The sequence below is a fragment of the Leopardus geoffroyi genome, chromosome C1, assembly GCF_018350155.1.
Source record: "Leopardus geoffroyi isolate Oge1 chromosome C1, O.geoffroyi_Oge1_pat1.0, whole genome shotgun sequence".
NCBI lineage: Eukaryota > Metazoa > Chordata > Mammalia > Carnivora > Felidae > Leopardus > Leopardus geoffroyi.
Window position 1 is genome coordinate 51,363,249 of NC_059328.1, and position 16,726 is coordinate 51,379,974.

General features: G+C 33.2%; 2 protein-coding genes across 16 annotated transcripts in view; one reads left to right on the plus strand and one right to left on the minus strand.

Annotated features, from left to right (window-relative positions):
* Positions 1–16,726, minus strand: part of DOCK7 (dedicator of cytokinesis 7) — a 228,122-nt gene that overhangs the window by 120,359 nt on the left and 91,037 nt on the right. The gene's annotated exons all lie outside the window — the stretch shown is intronic.
* On the plus strand, positions 4,559–14,782 carry ANGPTL3 (angiopoietin like 3). Of its 2 annotated transcripts, XM_045477654.1 has the most exons (7): positions 4,562–5,115; positions 5,786–5,896; positions 8,531–8,645; positions 10,096–10,209; positions 10,629–10,724; positions 12,951–13,217; positions 13,629–14,782. In XM_045477654.1, exons 1-7 carry the CDS (start codon positions 4,621–4,623, stop codon positions 13,811–13,813), a joined length of 1,383 nt encoding a protein of 460 aa, XP_045333610.1. In that variant the 5' UTR covers positions 4,562–4,620; the 3' UTR covers positions 13,814–14,782. The 2 variants fall into 2 exon arrangements, with proteins under 2 accessions (XP_045333611.1, XP_045333610.1); XM_045477655.1 differs by lacking the exon at positions 12,951–13,217 and having other exon boundaries at positions 4,559–5,115.

The following is a 16,726-nucleotide window of genomic DNA, read 5'->3' on the forward strand; positions in this document are numbered from 1 at the left end:
CAATCCCATTTGTGTTAAAAAAAAAAAATTATATATAGCTACTCATCTAAGGGATCTAGTATGACAGAGCCCAAAATGTTAATAGTGAAGAGTCAGGATTTTTATTGTTTACAAGTTTCAGAAATACCTGGATTTCCACAATAGGTACTTTCAGCATAAAAATTTAACATTTATCAATAATGAACATGGGAGAAAAAAAGTAAGATAAATGAAATGATTTCTTCAAAGGTCACTCATCTTCTGGATCTGCACCGTCCAATAAAATAGTCTAACGAGACTACTAAGCACTTGATGTGTGCCTATTCTAACTGAAATATGCTCAAAGTACATAAACATACCAGATTTGGAAGACTTATTAACAAAAAAGAATATAAAATATCTAATTAATGTTTTTATATGGATCACATATTGAAATAATTTTTGATATACTGGATTAAATACACTATTAAAATGAATTTCACTTGTTTCTGTTCACTTCTTTTATGTATATAACTCATACTATATTTCCATTGAATAGTGCCTGTTCTGGACAAAGAGAGGAAAGGGAAGCCAATGTATTAATCTGGCAGTATTCTTCACCTTGGCTAATATAAATATTTCTACTTATACATGTGTTTTTCTCAAGCTATTACTTTCAGAATCTTCCTACCAAACATTAATTCAAAAACAAATGATCACATTTTGTAAAGGAAGAAATTAAAAGGATTACATTCAGAAGATCCCAATGCCTTGTGTTTTATTTGGAAGTCACATCTCTGGAAGATTGCACAACCGGGGGAGGATAAAGGACTTTGCTTTGCTTGAAGCTTAAACAAGACTTCTAAATGTCCTAAAATGCCATGTAGCTAAAGTTTTGTATATTAGTTCTTAGAAACTAGAAATCCTTAGATTAGAGTCCGATTTTAGTTTCTTACTTGGCAGAAATCATTTTAACTTTCATAACATTACTGGTTATATTTGATTAGGGTTCTATTTAAATAGGCACAAATTCAAGCAAAGATTAGATTCTACCTTTGACAATGTGTACTCAGACAGGAGGTGGATGAAAAGGTAGATGTAAAATGTGTACTCAGACTGGAGGCATGAAAAGGCCAATGGAAAATCACTTATAAAATTGCTATTTCCATTACACTTCCCATGCTGACACTCTTCCACAGCTCATAAATAGGCAAGTTATTTACTTTATGTATATTCAATAATATGTCAAACTACTATAAGAAAAGAAAATTATCCAGATATTTCTACCCAGGGACGATATACTATAAACCAAGAATTTGTGATGACTGCCTTTAATCAGCTGTGTTACATGTAAAGGAATTATATAAATTGTGCAAAACGTGTTAATATTCTAATACAGTAACCAAAATGGAAGGAAATTCCTTCCTACGGTAAGAGTGTCCAGCTACTTTCATGTACTAGAAGGGACAAACTCAAAAATCTTTTCGAATTCTTTTCTCTAAAAAGTACCTCCTATGTCAAAAATGGTTGAGCATCTACTATATGCAAATGTTGTGCTTGGAAACTCCCATCTTAAGGCCTTATCATTCTCTTTTTCATCCCATATATTTATATTGTTTCTCAAATATGTAAGGCATTGTACTAAATAAAGTACTATAAGGGATACAAATTAAAAAACGATATAGATCTTGCCCATAAACAGCTTATAGTGCAAAAGAGATGAGAAGCTGGCCCATCTCAATTTCCCAACTAGAAGGTGGATGAAACATCAGGGTCGATAGTGTTAAGCCAGAAAAGTAGACAGTTTAGTTAAGAGGAGTTTCGAAATATGCCCTTCATGACCAATGATCACAACACTTTTTCCTTTAAAAAGGAAAGAAAAAATTCAAATTTCTTCAGTAGTTCTATATGCACTTTCATAATCCCATAACATTTAACAGTGGTGAAGGTAAGATGAAAATGAAGACTAAGAAATTTTTTTTGTTGTTCTTCTTTATTAGCGGAAGTATTTGCATATTTTTATTTACTTGGATTCTTTATTTCTCTTACAAATAGAAATATTTAGGGGCGCATGGGTGGCTCCGTCAATTGAGTGTCCAACTCTTGATTTTGGCTCTGGTCATATCACAGTTCGTGGGCTAGAGCCCCGTGTCAGGCTCTGCACTGAGAGTACTAAGCCTCCTTGGGATTCTCTCTCCCTCTGTCTCTCTGACTCTCCCCCATTTGCATGTGTTCTCTCTCGTTCTCTCTCAAAATAAATAAACTTAATAAAAAATGTATATGGTTCTGTATTAGACACTTAAACTATACAAAGGCTCAACAAAAGATGTAATTCCTTGTACCTACCAAGGGACTAAATGCAGAGAACATAGATTCTAGCAAAATTTTTGAACTCATGTCATCTTAACATGAGATTAAACAATATTCACCAATAAAATATTACTCTATGGGCATAAATGCATTGATTATTTCTAATTACCAAAAATAACTAATATATAATATTAGGATTATTTACTATACACCAGATAATGTTCTGTGCTTTAAAATTTTTAATTCTTAATCTTTTTTTTATTTTTATTTTTTTTTTAATTTTTTTTTTTTAACGTTTATTTATTTTTGAGACAGAGAGAGACACAGCATGAACGGGGGAGGGGCAGAGAGAGAGGGAGACACAGAATCAGAAGCAGGCTCCAGGCTCTGAGCCATCAGCCCAGAGCCCGACGCGGGGCTCGAACTCGCGGACCGCGAGATCGTGACCTGAGCTGAAGTCAGACGCTTAACCGACTGAGCCACCCAGGCGCCCCTAATTCTTAATCTTTATACAACCCTGTAAGTAGGTATTATCTTCACTTGACAGCTGAGAAAATACAGGTACAGAAAAGCTAAGTAATTTGACCAACAGTCACAGAGCTGAAGAACGGCAGAGCCAGATTCCTAGTCAGCCAGCTTCTCTCCAGAATCATACTCTCAACCACTGTAGTAAACTACTTGACTGTAGCTCTTAAATCTAAAAGCCCTTAATCCTAAATCGTCAAAGGAAACGGTCTTTATTTTATACCAGGAAGAGGCATTGCTAAGAACAGAAATTTGGAAATGGTTCATGTTGTAAAGTTTTGCTTGACAATTTACTATTTAAACCGTGTAAGTACATTATGTTAAAACTTTTTCCTTTACAAAAAAGCTATTAACTTTATTTAAAAATTTCTCTCAGGCCTGATTACACACACATACACTGGTTCAAAGATCATTCATGTGATACAATAACTAACACTTTGAGTGCTTCCTATTTGCCAGACACTGTTCTAAGTGCTCTACACCTATCATTTCTTTTAATTCTCATAACCCTATTTAAGTACGTACAATAACTATCTCAATTTACAGATGAGAAGACTGAGGTATGCATAACTTGCCCAAGACCAGAAAGTTAGAGCTGGGTCTTGGATATGGATGACAGTCTGATTCCAGAGCCCACACTCTTATTTTACTATATTCATTTGTCAAGATAATGCATTGTTTTTTAAGTTGGCTTCACACCCAGCACAGAGCCCAATGCAGGGCTTGAACTCACAACCCTGAGATCAAGACCTGAACTGCAATCAAGAGTCGGACGTTTAACTGACCAAGCCACCCAGGCATCCAAAATAAGGCATTTTTAAAGGATTTATTATCTTCTCAAAAAGTTCTCAATGAGCACTCAAGAAGGCTAATCAGTAATAATTAAACAAGGGATTTGATATTTTTCCTTTTAATACTATGTTAGAAGCACAGTAGAACATTTGTTTTTGAACACACTATTAATTTGTTGGTTTTGTTAAATTTATGTTACCAAAATTGTTACCAATCTCACAAAGTTCAGAAAAACTTACAACAAGCAAATTGTTTCTGACACTGGAAGTATATAATTCTGGCTTGACTGTACAAGATCACCTAATCTATTATTGGTCTTTCAGTGGGCACATGGAAAAGAAGTTAGAACATAGACACAGCTTTATATAACACAAAAAGGGAGTGAAATGCCTTTTAATGTATGAGATTTTATGATAATATAAAAATATGGTTAGGAAAGATATTCTGAAGCAAAAGACATACTAACAATTACAGTGACAAATAATAAGGAATGTATAATCATGTTAGCTTATACAGAGTATCACAGGAAGGCTGCATTGAGAGCCCTTAATACCACCTGAAGCAGTGGAGGAAAGCTTCAGAGAGAAACCATTTCTGGGAATAGGTTGCTGTTTCCAAAATAACTAAAATACAATTTGGGAAACACAATCTTAATTCACTAATCTTCCTCAACCTTAATGTTAATTTACCAGTCAAAAGAGTTTAATTGTAAATCTCTTTTAAAAATCATGGTAAATTAAAATAAGTGTTTAAAAAAGGTAGCTCTCACAACCCTGAAACTGAAGTTTATAATACTGAAGAATTAAATACAGTAACAATTTAAAATGAAGGTTAATTGCTCATTTCTTTGATTTCATTTAGCACTGGTCTAACTCAATATAGAAGGTTACATTCGTACAAGTTTACACAGCTTAATGATTAACTATATTCACCTGCCAACCTTACTGTTTGCAGTGTGGCAAATAGTGGTATATATAGAGTTTAGAAGTCTAGGTCTGCCTACAGGAGAAAATTAGTTGAATAATTACGATAAAAATGCACACGATTAAGCTCTTTCTTTTTATTGTTCCTCTAGTTATTTCTTCCAAAATTGACCAAGACTATTCATCATATGATTCTATGTCTCCAGAGCCAAAATCAAGATTTGCTATGTTAGATGATGTAAAAATTTTAGCCAATGGCCTCCTTCAGTTAGGACATGGTCTTAAAGACTTTGTCCATAAGACTAAGGGCCAAATTAATGACATATTTCAAAAACTCAACATATTTGATCAGTCTTTTTATGACCTATCACTGCAAACCAATGAAATCAAAGAAGAAGAAAAGGAACTTAGAAGAACTACATCCAAACTACAAGTCAAGAATGAAGAAGTAAAGAATATGTCACTTGAACTCACCTCAAAACTTGAAAGCCTCCTAGAAGAAAAAAATCTACTTCAACAAAAAGTGAAATATTTGGAGAAGCAATTAACCAGTTTAACTAAAAATCAACCTGAAATCCAGGAACACCCAGAAATAACTTCACTTAAAGTAAGTAGAAATCAAAGAGGGTTCATGATTATGTTTTCAATATGGATCTTTTTAAAAAATGTTTTAAGACATGCTACTTTGTTGAATCATTGAAATACTATACTTTTCTCAAGGAAAAAAAGCTTCTAGGAAATAAAATTTCCCGTTATAATTTCAAGTTATTTATGATTCTACACTTATTTCAGATGAAAATTATAAATCAATTAATAAAATTTTAGAACACTAAATTATTACAATATTGCCAATTACTAGAGGCAGGTAAAAGGTTAGAGGAAGATAATTTGAAACTATCCTCCCATATTGAAAATGGGTAAAAGTATAAATAAATAAATAAACAAATAAATAAATAAATAAAATGGATAAAAGTAGTAGGTAAATGGTAAAGATTAATTCCTATTAAAATACTATGGGTTTTTTTTTTTCATTTAACTGAACTGCTTTAAAGTTCAGGAAATCAGGTTTTAGAGATAGTACATTTTAAATCGTAAAAACAAAAGGATTTGAAGCATACAAGAGAAAATGGTTGCCAATATTCAATTATCTAATCCACTATTAGTTTTAAAAATTTAGATTGTAATAGTTACAAAAAAAAAAAAGACTCACTTAACAAAAAAGCAAAGAAAAAAGAAAGAAGAAATAAACTTCTAACCACCCTACAATCTATGTCCAGAATTTTGTAGAACAGCAAGATAACAGCATCAAAGACCTTCTCCAGACGGTGGAGGAACAATACAGACAATTAAATCAACAGCATAGTCAAATAAAAGAAATAGAAAACCAGGTAAGTCAATATTTTAATGGCTCGTCCAATCTTTTACATAAAATCTAGGTTTATGGGAACATTAAGCCCTAAATTTATTTTTAAAACTTCTAGTTGGGATAGTGAGTAAACCCATCACATCGGCATGATCGTTAAGATTAGAGACTCTAAAGCTCATAAACTACCTCGGTTTGAATCTGGGCTCTAAAACTTTGGTGTGACCTAACTCCTCTGTCTCTCAGTTTCTTCACTTATTCTATGAAGAAAATAACAGAACCTATCTTATAGGAGTGTTGTGAGAAAAAAAAAAAAAAGAATTAATTTATGTAAAGTATACCTCCAATAGAGCCACTAACATGATTTTATCAAAAGTTAAAATTGGATCACATCTCTCTTTGTTTAAAACCACACAATAGCTTCCCATCTCACTTCCAGTGGCCACAAGACCCCCAATGACTCATCTCTCTGACTTCATCTCCACTACTCTAGTCATACTGGGGTACTCTTCCCCATTACTCAAACACATCAAACATGCTGCTGTCTCAGGGCTTTTGCCCATGCTCCCCATATCTGGAATGCTCTTCTCCCTGGTATCTGCATGGCCCACTCTCATTTGCTTTAGGTCTTTCTCAAATGTAAAATTCTCAGTGAAGCCTTCCCAAGTCACTTAATCAAAAATTATAATCCCTAAGTCCATACTTAAAAACCTACTACCTCCTTCATTACTCTCCTTTTTTCCTTTACATGTAGCTCTATTTCATGCAATATATATATTTTTTAGTTATTTATCTGTCCCCTCACGAGAATGTAAACTCCATGAGAACAGGGATTTTCTTCATTTTTTCATAGCTGACGCCCCAAAATATAGAATATTGTCTGAAACATAGTAGGAACTCAATAAATATGTTGAGTAAATTTAATGTCATATTTAACACAAAGAAGTCAACAAAAGCATGCTATTATTAATAGTATTAGAAACTGTGTGCCTGATAATTAAAGTTCAATACCCAACAATATAATTAATCTACAATGTAAACAGCTGGCTAGGTGAGGGAGATACCTGTCTTGAATAAAGCTATGTGAGAACCTACACATTTCAATATGGAATACCACAGTTCGAAAATATTAATTAGTAATGCTATGGAACAGGCACTCAAGAGGGTTCCAAAACTAATACAAACTTGGAGAAACTTGTAAAAAAAAATAGTTGCCAAGAATTATAAAACAATTTCCACTAAACAAACATCATTATATGTTTCAGTAATTTTATAACTCATAATTTCAGGTTATTTTTGCTAATTATGAAACATAATTTACTAAGTTATTTTATTATTTTTCCTAACTATCCAAAAGGGTTTGTTGCCAACAACTAGTTTTGATTTCCATAATTTCCTCATTACATTATTTTTCTTATTTCTTTTTTCTTATATCTTTTATAACAGTTAAATGAGCCTACTCACAGAAACAAAATGTCACTATTATCAAATTACATCCATCCTAATAATAAAATGTATGAAGAATTCAAAACAATGAATATCTGAGTTGGAAGAAGCCTTAGATCATCTGATCCAACTTCCTCAAATTTAAAATAAGAGTCTAAAACTCTTTGTTAAGTGACTTTAACATCACACAGTTACTCAGGGAAAAAAGGTTAATACCCAACAAATGAACTTTGCAACAGATCCTTATGAATTACGTCCTAAAAAATGCTGATATCAAAAAACACTAATAAGATATTACATATTCTGTTTTTCTCAGGCCAACAATAAGAAAAGCTTTCAGTCAATAAAATGCAAACCCAACACACTTTACATAAAAGTAAACTGTTATTGCTAAAACTAACAATGAAATATTGAATGCATTGAAAGTAAGCAAATAAAGCTGCCAATCTGTCACCTCTACAGATATATTTACATTCCAAAAAAAACTATTAAGAAAGCAGCCTTGTTCAGGATGCCTGGGTGGCTCAGTTGGTTAAGTGTCTGACTTTGGCTCAGGTCATGACCTCACGGTTCGTGAGTTCGAGCCCCGCATCGGACTCTCTGCTGTCAGCTCAGAGCCTACTTCAATCCTCTGCCTCCTCTCTCTCTCTGCCCCTCCCCCCTCAGAAATAAATAAACTTGAAAAAACAAGAAGGAAGGAAGGAAGGAAGGAAGGAAGGAAGGAAGGAAGGAAGGAAGGAAGGAAGGAAGGAAGGGAGGGAGGGAGGGAGGAAGGATAGAAGAAGCCTTATTCAAATTATGTGCTAAGTCTTTAGGCAGGTCTGAGAATCAATCAATAAGGCCTACAACTGAGAATTATTAAAGCTTAAAATCTGCCTACTACTGAATAGCATATATATTCTATTCATGTAAATAAACAGAACATGTTAAAATATGCTAAGCAAAGTCTCTACCTTTGGTCTTGCTGTTTTTTGACTAATTTCTGGTTTGTGCTTTGCTCTCTCTAGTTTTTTAAACCCATTAAACAATGTGCCTGATTACATATTTTGAGAACAAGTCATCTATATAATCTGTACAGCATTGTTTATCCCTCTTAACATCAAGAGCAATAACATATTATGAACTTAAAGATGTATATAAATTGTAATCTTAATAACCTCCCTCAGATTCGTCTAACTGTATATTCCATACCATTTTTATATTCTTTCATCAGCTAAGAAGAACTGGTGTTCAAGAATCCACAGAAAATTCTCTTTCTTCTAAACCAAGGGCACCAAGAACTACCCCTTTTCTTCACTTGAATGAAACAAAAATTGTAGAACATGATGGTAAGTTAATTTGTTGGGTTTCCTTCTTGAAGGTATTATCATCAAATTCTTTTCCTATCTTAGACATTCCCATAAAAAATAATTGCTATTCTTGGGACCTGTTCTAAACTAAAGGAGAGTAAAGAGACAAATCTACCAAATACAATGTGTCAACCTTAACTGGATCCTGGCAGCTCTTTTAACCCTATAAAACACATTTTTAAGACAATCAGGAAAATATAGTTGTAGACTTGATATTAGATAATATGACATTATTTTAAAATTTCTTAGATGTAATAATAGTATTATAGTCATGCAATAAAATAATTTCATGTTTAAGAGATACATATCGAAATATTTAAGTGGCTAAGGGTCATGATGTTTGCAAATTTCAAATAGTACAGCAAAATACATGTTTGTATATATGTATGTTTATAAAGCAAAAACGGCAAAAGGTTAACAATTCCTGAATACAGGTGGAAAGACTATGAAGTTCTCTCCAATGTTTCTACCTTCCTGTTTCCTTGAAAATTTTCATAAGAAAAACACAAAGACAGGAGAACAAAGTCTCCATTCGTGATGATACTTTAACAAAATAATAATACTTTCAAAATACACTTACTTTTATGTAATTCATACACATACACAAAAGGTCTCTGTAAGTTTCCTTCACGTATATTCACTCTTTCCACCTGTTGACTATGTGCTATACGTGAAACACTGTAATAATGTCTTATGTAGTATTATATTTATATCCTTCCTGGGGAGCCTGGGTGGCTCAGTTGGTTAAGCGTCTGACTTCCTCTCAAGTCATGATTTTATTGCTCCTGAGTTTGAGCCCCGCATCGGACTCTGTGCTGACAGCTCAGAGCCTCAAGCCTGCTAGGATTCTGTGTCTCCCTCTCTGTCTGTCCCTTCCCCGCTCACGCTCTGTCTCTCTGTCACTCTCAAAAAAGGATATAAAATAAATTTATATCCTTCCTTTATCTAACAAAATATGTGTCTAAAATTCTCATTTTGTCACTTTTCTTAAAAAGAAATCAGTTTGAGGGGCACCTGGGTGGCTCACTCAGTTAAGGGTCTGACTTCAGTTGAGATCAAGATCTCACAGTTCATGAGTTCGAGCCCTGCATGGGGCTCTATGCTGACAGCTTGGAGCCTGGAGCCTGCTTCAGATTCTGTGTCTCCCTCTCTCTCTGTCCCTCTCTGGCTTGTGTTCTCTCTCTCAAAAATAAACATTAAGAAAAAAATTTTTTAAAAATCAGTTTGATAATCAATATTTTAATAGTATTTGTATAACATGCCATCTAATAAATCTGCTTTAGCATAAAGTACCTTCTTGGTAATACATTACTGAAAAAGACTAAGGGCTACATTCACCACAATTCCATAAAATGTCAAGTAAAAGCCCAAGCTCTAAAGATACAATTCCTATTACTGTATCTTATGTAATAAACTTTCTTGATTCTAGACATTCCTGCTAACTGTACCACCATTTATAACAGAGGTGAACATACAAGTGGCATCTACTCCATTAGACCCAGCAACTCTCAAGCTTTTAATGTCTACTGTGATGTTAAATCAGGTAAAAGCAGCCTGAAGAGAAAATGGACTATAATTAGCTCAGGTTACTCACTGCCTATTAAGTAAAACTCAATCCTGTCATCTTTGTTGTGAATATAAAATGAAATATAAGCAACATGAGTAGTTATATAGCTCTAGTACTTATATTTGTTTAGTTTCATATTCACTCATGCACTTATTCAATTATTTTCCATAAAGTAATCTGAAATACTATTGTTAATAAGTTTATTAAGACAAATTCATTATTTGCCCTTTACTTAACTTCTTGGTACCATAATAAATAATAAAATGGTACCACCATAGCAACATTAATAACTATATTACAGTGCTACCAATTAAAACCAAAACAAGAAAACAGTATTTTGTTGCATCTGTCAGCATCAATCTACTAAAGTACACAATTACGTTCATTATATTCAGGTAGTTCATGGACAGTGATTCAACACCGAATAGATGGATCACAAAACTTCAATGAAACTTGGGAAAACTACAGATATGGTTTTGGGAGGCTTGACGGTAAGGTGACTTCATTCATTCATTTGTAAAAACTATTAGGGTGCCTGGGTAGCTCAGTCAGTTGAGCATCTGACTTCGGCTCAGGTCATAATCTCATGGTTCATCAGTTCAAGCCCCACATTGGTCTTGCTGTCAGCGCAGAGCCCGCTTTGGATTCTCTACCCCCCTTTATCTTTCTGCCACTCTCCTGCTCACACACTCTCTCTCTCAAAAATAAATAAAAACACTTAAAAAATATATTTACTGAGAAGCTATTATGGATTGGGCATTAGGAACGCAACAACGAATGAGGAATAGTCCCAGCCTTCACAGAACTTCATAGAACATATAATTACATATCTGTCAGTAATCTATACTTATTACAAGCAAATGTGTGAATTATGCTTACCATAATTTCATGTCTGCTCTTAAGTATATGTATCTCAATTTAATTTGATGGCTTCTAATTATCATAACTACAATTATTAAAGACAATTATGATTAAGTGCTATGTGCTCTGATAAGTGGTAAATGCTATATTTGAATGAGCTCTGAAGAAAACCATCCTTATCTACTTTCTTTTTTTAACATTTTAGATATTAATTATTTGGAAGGTGAAAGGAACAAGGAAACTGTCAGATATACAGTACTAAATGTTTAAATCTTAATTGTTTAGGGGCGCCTGGGTGGTGCAGTCGGTTAAGCGTCCGACTTCAGCCAGGTCACAATCTCGCGGTCCGTGAGTTCGAGCCCCGCGTCGGGCTCTGGGCTGATGGCTCAGAGCCTGGAGCCTGTTTCCGATTCTGTGTCTCCCTCTCTCTCTGCCCCTCCCCGGTTCATGCTCTGTCTCTCTCTGTCCCAAAAATAAATAAACGTTAAAAAAAAAAAAATTTAAATCTTAATTGTTTAAATATTATAAATGTATACTATAGAATGTGTGATTTAAAGGAAATTAATACAAATTACTATATTTTTACCACAAAATATAATAAAATAAAATAAGCATAACAAAAATGGTTTTAAACCCAAAAAGGCACATTATAAAAATTCACAAATGTAAGCACTCATATATAAAGTGAAAAACATCCATTATGATATCAAATTTTGACTTAACATTCAGTACTATTTGACCATTTAAGAAATTTTGTATTTAAACTACTAGTTAAATCCCTAACTAATCTTCTAAGAATGATTATTTGTAACCCCAAAATAAAAGGCTGACTGTTAAGTCCAGAGTATTCATTTACTTCTATAAGAAAGTAAGCCATTTGTACTTGTAATCCTTAAAATTGTCTTCTAATTCAATAGCAATAAAACAGTTTGTCTTTTGTCCTTAAATACTTTAACAGAAGACTGTGATAATTCAAAAGTGTCTATATTTGTTATGCTTTTAATTTCAAAGAAAAATAATTTTTAAAATTATAGAGAAGTTATTAAGAATTGTTTTTTAACTTAAAATGTCTATAAAATTCTATTCCCTTATTTTTCTACAAAGAAAACGTATATCAAGCAAATATCAAAGGCCAAGACTATATTTGAAGAAAATGACACTACTATCCGAGTAATACTGGATATAATAGTAGAAATCCTTAACAAAACTTTTTTTTTTTTTATTTTTTTTTTAAAAATTTTTTTTTTCCAACGTTTATTTATTTTTGGGACAGAGAGAGACAGAGCATGAACGGGGGAGGTGCAGAGAGAGAGGGAGACACAGAATCGGAAACAAGCTCCAGGCTCTGAGCCATCAGCCCAGAGCCTGACGCGGGGCTCGAACTCACGGACCGCGAGATCGTGACCTGGCTGAAGTCGGACGCTTAACCGACTGCGCCACCCAGGCGCCCCAACAAAACTTTTGATAGTATATGGGTATTAATAAATTCTTGATAGCAAAGCCAGTACACATAAGGACCCAGAAATGAGATAATATTTTACCAATGACCAGATCTAAAATATCTACAATTGCCTAATATATTTCATCCAAGAAATACATCTCACAATATTCATTTTAGAAAGGCTAATCAAACTTTAGGCAGGCCTATTAATATTTTTTATATTTTTTGTACATTTCACTATATTCAATAAAATTGTTTTAAAAAGAAATATTTTAAGAGACTCGAAAATAACCAAGGGATTCAAGGCTAAAACAATTCATTGATTTGCACCAATAAAAAACACTAAAAAAACCCACAAAAACCGTTCGTGCCTAATCTGCAGGTAACAACCCACAGATTTTCACTTTCTTTTCAGGAGAATTTTGGTTGGGTCTAGAGAAGATATATTCCATAGTAAAGCAATCTAATTACGTTTTACGAATTGAACTAGAAGACTGGAAAGACAACAAGCATTATATCGAATATTCCTTTCACTTGGGAGATCATGAAACCAACTATACATTACACCTAGTTGAGATTACTGGCAATGTCCCCAACGCACTCCCGGAACACAAAGATTTGGCATTTTCTACTTGGGATCATAAAGCAAAAGGACATGTCAACTGTCCAGAAAGTTATTCAGGTATCTTTTTCCTAACATCAATAATTCATTTTCATATCTACAGAATGTCTTCCCAAAGTATTAGCTAATATCTACAATGTCAACTCTTTAAAAACTGAATCCCAAATAAACATTTTGACTATAGGTAAAAATGTTTTAACATAAGTATTAACTGGATTATGGTTCAACTAGGTATTTTACCTAGATATTTTATTTTATAAGGATTTATTTTATAATAATGTTTTATAAATAGCCTAAGATATTTTATTTTGGGTGGCATACATGAGACTTACACAGATTATTTAAAATTGGGATACATGCATAAGGCATACAATACTGTCATATTGTAAGAAATGAAGATGTACTCATAGGGAAATGCATTAACAGTAGCTAGAGTTTGTATTTATTAAATTCCGTATCTATCTTCTTTAGGAGGCTGGTGGTGTCACGATGTATGTGGGGAAAACAACCTGAATGGTAAATATAACAAGCCAAGAGCAAAAACTAAGCCAGAGAGGAGAAGAGGAATACATTGGAAGTCTCAAAATGGAAGGTTGTACTCTATCAAATCAACTAAAATGTTGATCCATCCAACAGATTCAGAAAGCTCTGAATGAACTGAGACAAATTAAAGAGCCAACAAATCAAACATTAAACTCATCTGAAATTACTGTGGTTTAATAACCTGATATTAAATCCCTAACACAAGGATTCAGAAATAGACTCTTGATTTTAAAGCCACTATCAACTTGAAAGTAAACAAATCACCTCAAAGAACACCATTTATCTTTCCTAATCAAAATTCTTATATCATTTATACATATATTTTGTGATATGAGTATCAGTTTTATATAGTCACAGTCCAAATTTTAACCAATGGGTGAATTTTTAAGTAATTTTTTTAAAATAAAAAACTTACAAGGACTTTTATTTTAAAAGTCATCATGTAAGCTACTTTTACAGCTTCCTCAGTTAAAAAAATTTTCTTGCCAAAATTCTGAACTTGAATACATATAAAAGACTGATAATTGTATAGTTCCTAGATTCTGTAATATTATTAATTTAAAAATTAAAATTCAGCCAGTTCAGAGTACACATGAAAATCTGTAATACTAATTTTAAAACTGAAGTTTCATTTTGCTACAACAAAATCTGAAACAAATGTTTGGTATGCTTTATTTAGGAAGTCAAATGAAGCAGGATATAATACTATATTGAAGTAGATTAACTGTCTTAAATGCAGTAGATCATGATTATTAGGTCATATTGACTTTAATATCAGGTATCACTGTATCGTAACATATTTGTTAACTTATGTATATACTGCATACATTTTATATGTTTTAACACTTAATGATGTGAAAACAATTTAAAGGGATCTTGTCAGAATGTAATGAGAAAGAATGTATTTGCAGCATCAAGTTAAAGTTTAATAATTTATTCTCCCTGGACACAGTATGAGTCTAGTACGTTTGTGTAGGTTGTCATATAGAACTAAAAATCATAACAAGTTGTTGAATGTTTAAACAGCCTGACAGATGTGTATATACATTTTCAAATTCAATAAAGACTCATCCCTTAATATATAGAAATTTAAATTCTTGTAGTTTTTTTAGTGACATGTAATAGAAGTATGATTATGCTATTTCTAATTTAAATCATTTAAATTCTAATCCTCAAGGATTACAAGATGCCAATCTTCTGACCAGAATATCACTTGTCAGTATTTATTTCTAAATAAGGTTTTTAAAGAAACTAGCAAATGGAAATAAAATTTTGAATTAAATCCAGTTTTGTTTTTTTTTTTTTTCAACGTTTATTTATTTTTGGGACAGAGAGAGACAGAGCATGAACGGGGGAGGGGCAGAGAGAGAGGGAGACACAGAATCGGAAACAGGCTCCAGGCTCTGAGCCATCAGCCCAGAGCCCGACACGGGGCTCGAACTCCCGGACCGCGAGATCGTGACCTGGCTGAAGTCGGACGCTTAACCGACTGCGCCACCCAGGCGCCCCAAAATCCAGTTTTTAAAGAATAAAATGCCCAAGTTACATAGTGACTTACCTTAGTCAATAAATATTCAGCATTATGTATTTTTCTCTACATGTCATATATGTATAACATGTCATATGTAAACATGTATGATCTATGTGGATCCTACATAAATATTTTGTTCCCAAAGAGTACAAAAGAACAAAGGCAAGAATAGGTTTTAGTTTTTAAAACCGCAGCCAAACTGTCAAAATTGACTTTGGAGCCAGAATGCCAAAATGACTTTTTTTCACAAAAAAATTGGAAGCTTTCAAATACAAAATAATGCATTATTTAATATATCAATTGCTTCTTCTATTTGTCCTTTTTTTTTTTTTTTTTTTTTAACAATTCTTACACAGTAAGTTTCATTTTGTTCCTTTAAGGAGTACTAAGTTAGTTTTTTTCTGCATATAAAATATGCTCAGTGGAGAGATAATTCTGGAAGAGAAAGAATTTTTTTTTATGATTCACAAATCATGTCCTTCTGTCCTCACTACTTTGCCAAGTATTCTAATTACACCACTAACTCACAATTGTCTAATCAAATGGCCTTTCCTCAGTCCACATTCTCTTGGATCTCTCTGCTACTTACTAATAAACAATATTCTTCTTCCAAACTTCACTTTCATTTCACTTCCACACTACTATTACACTCTCAGGATTATCCTTAACCTGGATGCATTTTTATAGCCCTATTCCCTCCTAGTATGTGATATATTCGGGCCAATGCACACTCTTCAATCATCTCTTCTACTCTGATCCTCAGAAAGTCTATTTACTCTCATGGACTCCTCTATTTTCAATGAGTAAAGTTCCCAAATTTACATATTATTCCCAGATCTCTCTCTGGTTCCCCTTCTTACATTGCCTGTTTGCCATTCCTCCTTTTTATACCCTATAATCTCCTCAAATTCAACATATCAAAACTCATTAAAGCCTTACTGCCCCTGCTGGTCCTTCCTTTCTACCTTATCACACTCCTCCTTACTTCTGCATATTCACTAATAGCAGTATCATGCTTCTAGTCGTCCAAGCTTAAAACCTGGAAGACATCTCTGTCTTTCTACTTTGTAAACCACCTCTCCTGTATCTGAAGCCACTAAATGGAATACAATCTTCCTTTGAAAGGTCTCTTAATATGATACCATTTCTTCCCATGTCTACTGCCCAAAGCCCACCAAGACCCACTTTTACCCTGAGTTTTAATTTATCTAAATAGTCTCCTAAGTTTGTCTATCTTCCTTCAATTTTCCTAAAACAAATTTACAATGGCTGCATCCTACTTTGACCTATGATGTTCAAACTTGTCTATTAAAAGAGTTTAACAGCTTGAGGATAATGAAAGCATTTCCTTACAGTGCTGGGATGAAAATGGCTTTATATGAACACAAATTTTAGAATCTTACTAGGATTTTATCTTAAATCTTACAATTTATCTTAAAATTGCATGTGAATTGTGTATTCTACTCTATAAATCATCTCCATATTAAAAAAAAGT